Genomic DNA, 13,170 nt, shown 5'->3' with positions numbered 1-13,170 from the left:
TGGGTCGGGAAGCTCTCCCTCTTGCCTAGAGTCCCACGGACAGAGGAGCTTGGTGGGCTACAGTCCATAGGGTCGCCCAGAGTTGGATACGACTGAAGTGACTTAGCACACCTGCGTGCACAGTCTATAAAATGCTTTCATGAATAGTTCTAATTTGTAGCATTTATTTTATTACTTCAGAGGTTTATAATTACGGTGTTGCCTCTTTCCAGAGAGCTGTCAGACATTGTCTTTATAATTTCAGACCCTCTTAAAAGCGAGCCTTCACGCAGTACACTGTGCTGCTCTGGACACAGCAACAGGTCCTTTGTTTTGGACAGAATTATTTCTGTAAAAACTTCTGTTCCACCCTTGATCTCACTGTACCCTCTTTTCTGGAATATCTTCACTTTCATCTCCATCTCTTTAAACCAATCATTCTTGTCCTTAACCACCCCAGTCCAGCCTGTCTCCCTTCCAGAAATCTGCCGCAGTTGCCATCTCTCAAAATAAATCTCTTCAGTGTCCCTGCGGTTCCCATTTATGTCACTCGTACCACTAGCCACAGCTTACCTGATTCTGGTGTTCTGAATACGTGTCTGCTTCTGAATAAGTCTGGCCCCTGCCCTTGAGATCAAGGACCTTGGTCCATTTTGTCTCACCACCTTGTATTGCTTCATCCTAGTGCTTCACACTTAATAAAAGAGTGTCACTGCAAATTGGTTAGTGTGAGATTTCCTGTTAAGCTAATTTACAGCTTACTATTTTATTCAAATATCTGTAGACCATTTCTAAAATACCCAGCTTAAATTCTCAAGCTGCTAGTTTCAAGGATTCGGTGCTCTGTAGGCAGTTCAGAAAACTTTGCTCCCTTTCCTCTCCAGGGTCCATGTTATATGGTCATGAACCAAGGTGATTTATTGGTAGTATTTTTCAAGATGGGTTATCATTTCTTTAAAACCCTGTGTTAAAAATAAATTTAAAAAAGGCACTGTTTGGATTAGCAGTATTTTGCAAACCGCCATAAAATACAAAATAAGAACCTGGTTACAGAACTTGGTTTTATTTCTTTTTTTTAATACATCAGTGAAACCTAAAATGTCAACAAGTTTGAACAGAAGAGCATACTGTTAAAAGGAACGTTGTCTTTCAGGATGGGACCCCAGGTTTGTTGTATTTCTCACAACCGTCATCTCTCATGTTTCCCAGCTTTTCTTCATGCATCTTCTCCCCAATTTTGCCGAGTGCTGGTGGGACCAAGTCATCCTGGACATCCTGTTGTGCAATGGGGGCGGCATCTGGCTGGGCATGGTCGTCTGCCGGTTTCTAGAGATGCGGACTTACCACTGGGCAAGCTTCAAGTGAGTCGTCCTCCTCCGGACCCCACGTCACCATTTCTCACGATGTGAATTTAGCTGCTCAGTAGCCCGCAGCATGAGTGTGTTCTCTGATGACGAGGAGTAAATTATACATCAGTCACTGGAGCTCAAAAATGGTTCTAAACCCAGTTTCGGGCACTGATCCAGAAAATGCTGAATCATTTACGAGTTTCTCAAATCCATCCCCTCTTTTCTTATCCTTATTCCCCAGCCTGCATTCCGACTCCCACGGCTGGATTGATGACTGCCCTGTCCCCAGGTTAACCCCCTGAGCCTCCTGCCACCGTTGCCCGAGAGATGGTCTCAGCACCGTCAGAGCCATCATGTCATTCCCCTGTGATGGTTTCTCATGGGCCTGAGGACAAAGTCCATGGGCTTGGCAATTATAAATAACCTATTTATTCCGTGTCAAATTAATTTGGTATATGGTATAAGGGGGAGATTTCATAGTACTGGATCTGATTAACCAGTTTACTCCATCCCTTTCGTGAGTAATCCTTTCTTTGCCACTAACTTGAAAGGACTTTTTAATATATTTCAAGCAGTATATACTGTAACAAAATCTGTAGCAGCGCTGGGTTTTGCTCTCAGCAACCTTCATACACAGTATCTCATTTGAGCCTTACATCAACCCTAGGGGTAGACACACCACCATTCTCTTCATTTTAGGGATGATGGTACTGTGGTTTCGGTTTGGTAATTTGCCCGAGGACATTCAGCTAGCAAGCTGAGTCTGAATTTGCATCAGGCTGCCTGGCTCCTTAAACACTCCATGATGCTTCCCTAATTTCATACATTTATGCTCAAATTCAGCTTGAGAATCATTCTGTCAAGTTCCCAAGACATAAGCACAACAAATGAACAAAAATGTCCCCCTGGTTTCAAGTTACATTAAACATGAAGGAATACAGATCAGGTTGGATTAACCTCTTCACTCCATTAAATATTAAGTTCTCCATCACATCGCATCTTTATCTCCGTCTTTCTCTAACTCTTTCCATGAAGTTTCACTGTTTTTTAGTACAGGCCCTTCCTCGTTCTTCTTGATTTTTGGAATAGTCTATATTTCTTTGTTGGCCTTGTCCCGCAAGACTTCTTGCAGGGGGTTTTCTCACCGCAGGCTTGTTGATGGGCGGGTGAGTGGGTGAAGGAACAAACCTGGGTTCCCTTACTACCCCTCCTATCCCCCTCCCCACTCCAAGAATGAAAGGCCTGGCCTGTTTGTCCTTGTGCCTTCAGCATCTGAAACAGTGTCTAAGACCTGAAGGTCCTTGACATAATGTTTTTGTTGAATTAAAAAATCTTTACCATTAATTAAATACTGCAGCCTTGGATTTCGGCTCCCTTGGTCTCCCACGAGAGGACCAGAACCTGCCCCCAGCTCTGTGGCTTAGGAGGGGCGCAGGCATCTGCTGGTCCGGGTATTGGAGCCTCCGTGGTCTCGTTTGTGACCCATGGGACTGTTTGTTTTTATCCTAGGAATACAAAATTTTTAATTGAGTGATTTCTAGGATGAAACCTAAGAAAGGTTAAAAAAAGTCACGGTTCATCACCTGAAACTTAACTGAAGCACCTGTAGGGCCAGGAGCCGCTATGGGTCACCCCTCATACAGAGCATGTTCTGTGTTTTGCCTTGCGCCCCAGGTTGGGGTGGGGGCGGTGAGCCATGGGTGGGAGTTGCATCCTCACCCTTCCTGGCCTAGCTCCAAGTCGCTGTCTTCAGTGTCCCTCGGCGTCTCTTGTCACCAGCTCACAGACTGTGGCCTGTGATGGCCCTGCAGTGGCCTGGCCTTTGCATCGTACATGTCCTCGCCGAGGCTCCCCGCCAGGTGTGACGCTGTCAGCACCTCACCTGTGAACAGAGGCCACTGTTGGAGAGATGCTCAAACAAGAAGGGCTCTTTTGTTCTGAGTGCTGGTTGTAAAATAGTCAGTGCAGTTGTTTGTTTGTTTTTTTCCCTTCCTTATCTCTCTGGATTTTCAGCAGAACTGTTTTCTCCTTTCAGGGACATCCACACCACCACCGGGAAGATCAAAAGAGCCGTGCTGCAGTTCACTCCTGCCAGCTGGACCTATGTGCGGTGGTTTGACCCCAAGTCTTCATTTCAGAGAGTGGCTGGAATATACCTTTTCATGATCATCTGGCAGGTAATTTTTTTCCAGATGCTCAGAAGTAGGAAAAAAAAAACAACAACATAAAAACCATCCATTGATTTAGGGCTCATGCTAGTTGACATTGCTTATCAGCTCTGTGCATCAAAAGATGTACTGTTCTACAGCTGACATACAGAATAATTCAACAGTGATGCTGTTACACTTCAGGTCTTGCTTCATTGTGAAGATGTTTTAATATATGGATCTTTGAATTGCAAATTGGAAACAGATTAAAATTCCCTGTAAAAACCTTGTGCTCAGCATCTATCACCCAGTGAGTTAGGCATTGGATTGCCTTCTATCCATAGAATGGTCTTTTCAGGACCAAAGTAACAAATGTAAGGCTTTTTTTTTTATAGTCCAGACTCAGTGTTTGAGTGTTGAGATGGTACCTCAGCTGTTACCACTGTAGGTAATTGATGAAGCGCTAAATAAAGAAGCTCCCTGAGGGGCCTGGAGCCCCCTGGGGACCCGGATCCTCTGGCGTGGTATCAGCAGTGGGGAGAGGCCCTCCTTCCAAGCAGCCTGAGGTGATGCAGATAGCCTGAGGTCTCAGAAAGAGACTGCCAAACAACTCTTTCCTGGAGGCAGCCTTTTTTATTGACCCTCCTGTTCATAGGTTAATTGTTCCACAGCTTTGGGAGAGTAGCTAAGGAAAACTAGTTTTCACCTGAATTGTCTTCCAGAATCTTCAGACATTATACTTTGAACACATGAACAACATACTCCTAACACAAGAAGAAAATTAGCATGTGTCACTTGAAGACAGTCTTTGTCCATAGGAGAACGATAATACCCATCAGTAAATGAGGTTTATGGCTGTGGAAGTCTATGTGGGTGAATAGGTATATAGTCGCCATGGTTTGGGGAAGTCAGTGGATAAAATGGGCACATAGGGACTTCCCTGGCAGTGCAGTGGTTGGGACTTCACCTCCAACGGAGGGGGTTGCAGGTTCAATCCCCAGCCAGGGAGCGAAGATCCCTTACGCCTCGAGGCCAAAAAACTAAAACATAAAAAAACAGTAGCAATATTGTAACGAATTTAATAAAGACTTTAGAAATGGTCCCCAACAAAAAAACTTTTTAAAAAGGAGTGGGGTTACTTAAGTGGATGACGGTCAAGTTTTCCCTTCTGGGGCAGTGGCAGGGCGGGGAGAGGTTCCCTTTGATTGTGAGGACCTCAGAAGGATTTGGATTTTCTTAGGGTGGCAGAATTCCATGTCCCACTCTCCTGGATCATGAGCGCCATGCAGGGATCAGTTTCCTATACATGGTGATGACGAGTGAACTGTTATTTATTTTATATCCTTAAAACCAGCACTATGATCCTCCAATTAAAAATAAATAAATTTTAAGAAAAAGCACTGTGGGGAAAGATATACGTTTTAGTCACTGAAATGAACCTGCTGGTCCATGTGATGTACGTTTTTCTCTTTTTAATACTTGTGTTTATTTTTGGCTTTCCTGGGTCTCTTGCCGCATGGGACTGCTATCCATTGTGGTGCTCGGGCTTCTCATTGCGGGGCGTTCTCTAGTTGCGGAGCACAGGGTCTAGGCGCACAGACTTCAGTAGTTGCAACACGTGGGCTGAATGGTTGTGGCTCACAGGCTGAGTTGCCCTGTGGCATGCCGGATCTTACCAGACTAGGGATCAAACCCGTGTCTCCAGCATTGGCAGGCGGATTCTTATCCACTGTACCACCAGGGAAGTCCTCATGTGCTCTTAAAGCAGTGACCTTTCCTAATCTCTGCCGCTCACTTCATCTGGAGGGGACAGGAGGGGCCTCTGGGCATGGAGCACGGATTTCCTGATAGACATATTTTGTGCCGCCAGGACGGGTCACCTGATAGTGGCCCTGGGTGCTGCCCTCAAGGGAGCAGTCTCACTGTCGGCTGAAGCCTGGACCAGCCCCCGCTCCCACTTTTAAGATCTTTTCAGCCTTTGGTCAAAGATCTGCTTGGTCCCCGGCACAAGCTGAATGAGCCCATAGTCATCTCTCAGTCATGCACAGCATCTCAAGCTCCTTTTGGCTCTTAAAGAGCCTGCTTCCCTGCTGTCAGATGTCTTTTCGACCTGGCCTGATTTCTGTCCAGCAGCGAAGGTGTTCCTCGGCACAGATTTGTTTTCCTGATTTCGCTCTTGAAGCATCTGTCTCCCGACTGTCCCAGCTGCTCACGCGTGTGGGCCAGGTTGCAGTCACGTGAACCTGGAAGCACGACGAATGGCCGATGCCCCTGTGCCCCTCTCAGCACCCGGCACCTCCCCTGGGCCTCTGCTTGGTTGGTACCCATGTTGTCCTGGCTGTACCTGAGCTTAAACAGCAAACTCTTAAGAGACCTGATATATTTTCTGGAAATGATTTGAATATACCAGTTATTATTTACAATGTCCATTGAAGGACTAGATGCTCATGACTTAGCTCGAAGCACCAGGTTGACTCACGCCTCCTTCTTTTGCAGCTGACCGAGTTGAATACCTTCTTCCTGAAACATATCTTTGTGTTCCAAGCCAGTCATCCATTAAGCTGGTGTCGAATTCTCTTTATTGGTGGCATCACGGCTCCCACAGTAAGGTAATTCTGTGTTAGCCTGACGGTCATTTGAACGTGTTGACCTGCTTTATGTTCTCCTGTGTAACATAAAGGAAGTCATATAAACTGGCAGATTTTCCATGAGAATGTCATTCTAGACAATCATACTTCCAAGGGAACAAAAAGACTTATACATCCAGAATATGAAGAAAACATTTTGCTTCTCCAACCTCAGTAACATGAAGACTGACACCACCCCATTACATTCAGGCCCCTTTATGATCTTCACTGCTATTCTTTTTTTCCCCTTTGCTCAGTCACTAAGTTGTGTCCAACTCTTTGTGACTCCATGAACTATAGCCCGCCAAGCTCCTCTGTCCATGGGGATTCTCCAGGCAAGAATACTGGAGTGGGTTGCCATTTCCTTCTCCAGGGGATCTGCCTGACCCAGGGATCCAACCTGTATCTCCTGCATTGGCAGGCAGATTCTTTACCACTGAGCCACCTGGGAAGCCCTTTTTTCCCCCTGTAGCATCCTATTTAAAACAAAATGAGGAAGAGACATGCTGAGGTTTTCTTCATGAAATTATCAAAAAATACACTATTATGGTGGATTGAAGTCATAAATGTTGTTATTTTTAGAATGAAACTTTATTAGTTCTTTTAGAGCCAATTAAGTTAACTTCCTTTTTCAAATGTCCTTCCTGTAGTCTTCCAGGACAGCAGGGACACGCTTGGGTGTTCATCCTCCGGGGAAGCTGTCCTTGTCCTGGAGTCATGATTCATGTAGGACCCTAGAGATGAGGTGCTGTTCAGAGACTGGAGTCCCCCACATGGACCCATCCCAGTGAACTTCAGAGTGAAACACTTCCATTTGTTTTGTTGTTCCTATTTGGAAAGGATGATTAGGGTTTTAGTATGGAGTCTCGGCATTGATCAGTAGAAACACCCAGAGTCTCTGCACCGCTGATTCAAAGTAAACTTCTTTGGAAACTGTGGGATAATTTAATTATTTTTTAATGTGTGAGTGAACTACATAGGTGAGGGTCTTATCTGCCAAGGAGAGTGGGTGTTTTCCTTGGTCAGACATAGCCCTCACCCCCAGCTAGCACTTCTTATGGTCCTCATTCATTATTACAAATATATGTTAATATATACAGGAAGGTAACAGTTGGTACACCGCAGCCCTTTGGCACTTTATGAACCACTGATCTGCTGAAATAGTTATCTCATGAATGCAGTTTTCCTTTTTGTGGGTTGGCACCTCCTTATCTTATTAAAACTTGATTTAATTTGAGGCTTACTGTTATTTTCAGGAAAGATTAGCAGCAGTTCCTTCATAAAATTAGGAGTAATCAACAAATAAGTGGGGAAAGAAATCTCTTAGAAAACAGAACAGCAAATCACATGTGATTTATCATGAAATTTCCTTATTGTTAAACATTTCACAGCAAAACCTAGAGACTCAACCAGAAACTAAAAATCCAGTGCTTGGACTTTTTGAGAGCTCCTTAAAATTTTTGCCAGACTCTATGGGGTTTCAAACGATTCTATTTTTGTTTAAAAATTAGCCACTTCCTTTGTTCCTACATCACTTGAGGCTAAGGATATGGTTGACAAGCTTCTTGGAAAGATGGAAATGCTAATGGATTTTAGGTTCTGATGAGCAAATGCCAGGCCCAGAAAGAAGTGAAAACGCAGGCTTCAGTATAAATCATACATACTTACCAGGTCTCTCTTTTTTGGTTAGACTTTCATATGACTCTGCTTTGAGAAGATAATTTGAGTGAACATTCTTTTAATCTAATATAATGTGTAGTATCAGGGCATGGATACAATTAATAAAGTAGCTGAACTGGTAAAAGCAAATTAGGTAATGAAAATGTGAAGTTAGAGGAAAACCTGAATTCTTTACAGCTAGAATTCTTCACTTTGGGGTACAGAGCCGATAGTTCGTGGATGAGCTTTAGGCATTCGTGAATCCCCTGAAGTTTAATGCAGAATTTTGTGTGCATGTTTCATGTGCCTTTATCACAGCTGTCATCAAACCCTCAAAGGGGAGTCCGTAACCCCAGCCCTTACGCCCCTGGTTCATATGTCACCTCCCCAGGGATGGGTCGAGTTTCAGGGGCAGTTCTAAGACTCCCAGCCTGTGTTGTCCTACAGGCAGCCTCTCCCACGTGTGGCTACTGAGCACTGGGAGTGTGGCCAGTCACCTTGAAATATTTCTGAGAGCCAAAATGAATAGATTTCCTGCCTGGTTACAGTCAGCAGCCTTTGTCTTAGAGAGAGCCAGAGGAGACAGAAACAGTGTAGGTGAACTTCTGGAACTGCCTCCATGGAGAGAGACTGAAGCACCCACCTGGGGTGACTTTGGCTCAGGAGTGTGGGAGTCTGCCTCTGAATCAAGACTGCCCCTGCCAATAATCTGGCTCTTTAAACCACCTCCCTCCAACCCAGTCCAAATTCTTAGCCTCTTACAGGAAGGTTTCAGCAGGCACTGGCTTCCTATTCCTTTGAATAGAACTAGACCAGGCCGCTTGAGTGTGTGGAACAAGGCAGACAATTTTTATATTCACACCGTCAGAGTGATTTAGTTCTGTATTGGCTTGCTGGTCTTCCGGGGGCACTCAGTGAATTTCACCTTTGTTCTTTCAGACAGTACTACGCTTACCTCACCGACACGCAGTGCAAACGCGTGGGAACACAGTGCTGGGTGTTTGGGTGAGTAATCTGTTATCATTTGAAATCACTTATGTCTGTAAATTTCTTGAGTTCTTTCTTGACCCTACATTAAGTGCCTTTCAGTGCAGTTTTATTTTTGTGTGTCTTTCGCTTTTAACATTCCTTTTCTGATTTAAATTTAGACTAGTTAACTGGCAAGTTACAGAAAGAGGATGTAGAAATTATTTTTTTAAAAGATAGTAGGAAATCAAAAGATATTTTCCACACAGAATTGGAGGTCTTGTTTCCTGAAATAAATTGGGAAATGAATTGTTAGAATTCCCTCTGAAATCGATGGTAAGTTTGGGATGTCTTGTGATGGGCTTGACCACACTTCATGTTACTTTCACACCAGAAAGGGTCTGGTTTGATTGTTCCAAAGAAAACTACCACGTAGCCACATGGTCACAATTTATCATCTTATTATAGATACAAATGCTGTATCTGAATTTATAATTACTTAAATGATATGAAAGAAAGCATAGGTTATCGAGTTTCACCCCCAGTATTAAACGTGAAATGCTGTTCAGTATCTCAGGTAATTGCTTCCTCTGTATAACACCATCCACATCTCACTATGCCATCTAGCAATAGACGTTCCAGAGACATCCAGCACGTCTGTGTGTGAAGTTGTTCCTCAAGGAGCTTAAATTCAGGACCTAATCTAGATTTTAAACTGAGCATAAAGAAAATCCGATGAAAACCACAACTGATTTTTAAACAGAATTTTTTTCCCATGTAATGCATATTGATAATGTAGAAAAGAATAGACTAAAGATCATCCAAAGATATCAACTGTTTAGAGATACTTGCTGGTTACATTACATTGTCATTCCTTCCAAACGTGTGTGTGTCTGTCTGTCTGTCTGTCTGTGTCTGTGTGTGTGTGTCCAGCTCTCACCCAGATTCTGGAAGGGTTACTCAAGTTTCCCACCGCCTTCTTTTCAAAAAGACAAAAGGGCTTTGTCACTGTTTCTCGCAAACTCTGTGATGTAAGCTGATTTTCCTATCCAAAGTAGCTTAAAGGGTAATAGGATGGATTCAGTTTCCATTGTTTACTGCTCTGCTGGGGGAGAGAATCTACATTTACCAGACTCCTTACATACTTTTGTCGCAGGAAGGTAGGCTGCCTTCTTACTGTCTTGTCCAAGGACTGCGAATCTTTTCTGCCTTTGAGCTTTTCCTCTGTCCCATGCATCTTCTTTCCACGTGAATTTTTCTTTTCACATTTATAAATCCTTGCCACAGTCTTATTCTGCTGTGACTGGAGAACTCTTGTCTAGTCACCTGTTGAGGAAAAAGGAGATGGTGGATCAGAGAGACAGGTAGTTCTCCCTAATCTGGTATCTTGAAAGTTTATTCCCTGTGGTGGGAGATATAGCTGAAAGGAGCTAGGCCAAAGGGTGGGAGCAAATGTAGAAAGCTGCACCTTGCTGGAAACAAGACCGGGAGCTGACTATGACTCAGATCAGGAACTCCTTATTGCCAAATTCAGACTTAAATTGAAGAAAGTAGGGAATACCACTAGATTTTTCAGGTATGACCTAAATCAAACCACTTACAATTATACAGTGGAAGTGACAAATGGATTTAAGGGATTAGATCTGATATACAGAGTGCCTGAAGAATATGGACGGAGGTTTGTGATACTGTATAGGAGGCAGTGATCAAGACCATTCCAGAGAAAAAGAAATGCAAAAAGGCAAAATGGTTGTCTGAGGAGGCCTTACAAATAGCTGAGAAAAAAAGAGAAGCTAAAGGCAAAGGAGAAAAGGAAAGATATACCTATTTGAATGCAGAATTCCAAAGAATAGCAAGGAAAGATAAGAAAGTCTTCCTCAGGGATCAATGCAAAGAAATAGAAGAAAACAAAAGAATGGGGAAGACTAGAGATCTCTTCAAGATAATTAGAGATACTAAGGGAACATTTCATGCAAAGATGGGCACAATAAAGGATAGAAACAGTATGGACCTAACAGAAGCAGAAGATATTAAGAAGAGGTGGCAAAGAGATGGGGAAACAATGGAAACAGTGAGAGTCTTTATTTTTTGGGCTCCAAAATCACTGCAGAGAGTGACTGAATGAAATAAAAGACACTTGCTCCTTGGAAAAAAAGCTATGACCAACCTAGACAGCATATTAAAAAGCAGAGACATTACTTTGCCAACAAAGGTCCGTCTAGTCTAAGCTATGGTTTTTCCAGTAGTCATGTATGGATGTGAGAGTTGGACTATAAAGAAAGCTGAGCACCGAAGAATTGATGCTTTTGAACTGTGGTGTTGGAGAAGGCTCTTGAGAGTCCCTTGGACTGCAAGGAGATCCAGCCAGTCCATCCTAAAGGAAATCAGTCCTGGCTGTTCATTGGAAGGACTGATGTTGAAGCCGAAACTCCAATATTTTGGCCTCCTGATGCGAAGAAGTGACTCTTTGGAAAAGACCCTGATGTTGGAAAAGACTGAAGGCAGGAAAAGGGGATGACAGAGAGTGGGATGGTTGGATGACATCACCAACTCGTTGGACATGAGTTTGAGTTAGCTCCGGGAGTTGGTGATGGATAGGGAAGCCTGGCGTGCTGCAGTCAGGAACGTCAGGAACGCGTGACTCCATGCTGCAGTCATGGAGTCACAAAGAGTCGGACATGACTGAATGAGTGAACTGAACTGAACATGCTCCTTCACGATAAGTGCAGCAACAGGCACGAAGGGGAGGGAGAGTCCTGGGTTCCATCCAGCCACAGATTGGCCGCCTTACTCAGCCTGGTCAAGATCCGAGATTGAAATTGGCCCTAAGTTGAGGGCAGTACCACACCGGGGCTGCCCAGGGTGAGATGGTTGGTGTTGCCTCAGCTGCCAGGCTTCATAGAGACTCCCACAGTGCCCAGGCCTCTGGCTTCCAGCCCCAGGCCAGCAGCAATTTGAGTCCCATAAGGAAGTGATGTTGACCTCCCAGGAGGGTGTTACATATCAGGACTCCCTCTAAGGGCCAGCGTTGCTGGGTAAGGGGTCCGTGGATAGCTGGGGTGATGCATCCCCGTTCCCGCTGCTCCCCACATCCCACATCTCCTCCAGGTCCTTCTCCTGCTCCATGGTCTCCTCACAGCAGTTCTCTTCCAGCTGCCAAAATGAGTCTCCACAAAATGAATCCAGTTCAGCCCTCTGCTGCAATGCCCCCAGGATTCTCAGGTCCCTCAGACTGAAATCTGAGCTCTGGGGTGGCCTTCAAGACCCGTGTCAACCTCATGACCTCACGCTGCCCCTTCCCCTCTGTCCTGACCCCTCCCCCACCCAGTCTCTACTCAAAGTCACCTCCGTGGACAACAGGTTAGCTCAGATTCCTCAGCATGTGGGAACAAGTCATCCTGAAGTTTCTGACTGAAAAACACTGGTCTTTAGAGCAAATTTCAGGTCGTTATGGAGTCAACCGAGTGAGTCATGACCAGCATTTTTCTGACAATGAAATAGAGTAGGAAAATGTCAGAGCAAGGGGACAGTTGTTTTGTGTGTTTGGGAGCAGGTTGTGTGTGGGGGTGGGGGAACAAAATGAAAATTGTGTTTCTTGCCATGGGACTCAGGTCACAGAAGTCTGAGAAACACAGCTCTAACCAGCTGGTCAGGGAGCTCTCCAAGGGCGCCTCAGTCTGTTGACTATTTAGAAGCCTGTCACAGTAAAGCCCGCTGTTCTGTCCCCTCAGGGCAGGTGGGCAGACTGACTTCCTGTTGCAGTGCCTCAGGCCGTCCCAGCCCGGCTGTGTTGCTTTGTGTGTCTGCCCACAGGTGCCCTTCCCGAAGCTGCTTTGCTGCCCCCTAGTGTCAGCTGGTGGTCTCGACCTCAGGGTGACAGCCGACCTCAGCCCTGCGCCCCCTAGGGCCTCCCACGATGCCGGGCTGAAATGCTGCTTTCTCACAAGGGCTGGGCTTTATTGGGCCGTGTGTGTGTGTGTGTGTGTGTGTGTGTGTGTGTGTGTGTGTGTGTGTGTGTGTGTGTGTGTGCGCGTGCGTGCGTGCTGGGCTTTATTGGGCCGTGTGTGTGTGTGTGTGTGTGTGCTGGGCTTTATTGGGCCGTGTGTGTGTGTGTGTGTGTGTGTGTGTGTGTGTGTGCGTGCTGGGCTTTATTGGGCCGTGTGTGTGTGTGTGTGTGCTGGGCTTTATTGGGCCGTGTGTGTGTGTGTGTGTGTGTGCTGGGCTTTATTGGGCCGTGTGTGTGTGTGTGTGTGTGTGTGTGTGTGTGTGCTGGGCTTTATTGGGCCGTGTGTGTGTGTGTGTGTGTGTGCTGGGCCTTATTGGGCCGTGTGTGTGTGTGTGTGTGTGTGTGTGTGTGTGTGCTGGGCTTTATTGGGCCGTGTGTGTGTGTGTGTGTGTGTGTGTGCTGGGCTTTATTGGGCCGTGTGTGTGTGTGTGTGCTGG

The 13,170-nt window shown here is 45.3% G+C and overlaps 1 protein-coding gene across 2 annotated transcripts in view; it reads left to right on the top strand.

Moving 5' to 3' along the window:
- PTDSS1 (phosphatidylserine synthase 1) overlaps positions 1–13,170 on the top strand; it is a 69,422-nt gene that overhangs the window by 40,253 nt on the left and 15,999 nt on the right. For both annotated transcript variants that reach the window (XM_061123720.1, XM_061123721.1), the window contains 4 exons: positions 1,189–1,340; positions 3,364–3,505; positions 5,972–6,084; positions 8,701–8,766. In XM_061123720.1, the coding sequence (XP_060979703.1) occupies positions 1,189–1,340; positions 3,364–3,505; positions 5,972–6,084; positions 8,701–8,766 (473 nt within the window). The remainder of the gene's footprint in view (positions 1–1,188; positions 1,341–3,363; positions 3,506–5,971; positions 6,085–8,700; positions 8,767–13,170) is intronic.

This window comes from Dama dama, chromosome 21 (genome assembly GCF_033118175.1).
Source record: "Dama dama isolate Ldn47 chromosome 21, ASM3311817v1, whole genome shotgun sequence".
NCBI classification, from domain to species: Eukaryota; Metazoa; Chordata; class Mammalia; order Artiodactyla; family Cervidae; genus Dama; species Dama dama.
This window is presented reverse-complemented; position numbering and strand designations above follow the sequence as displayed.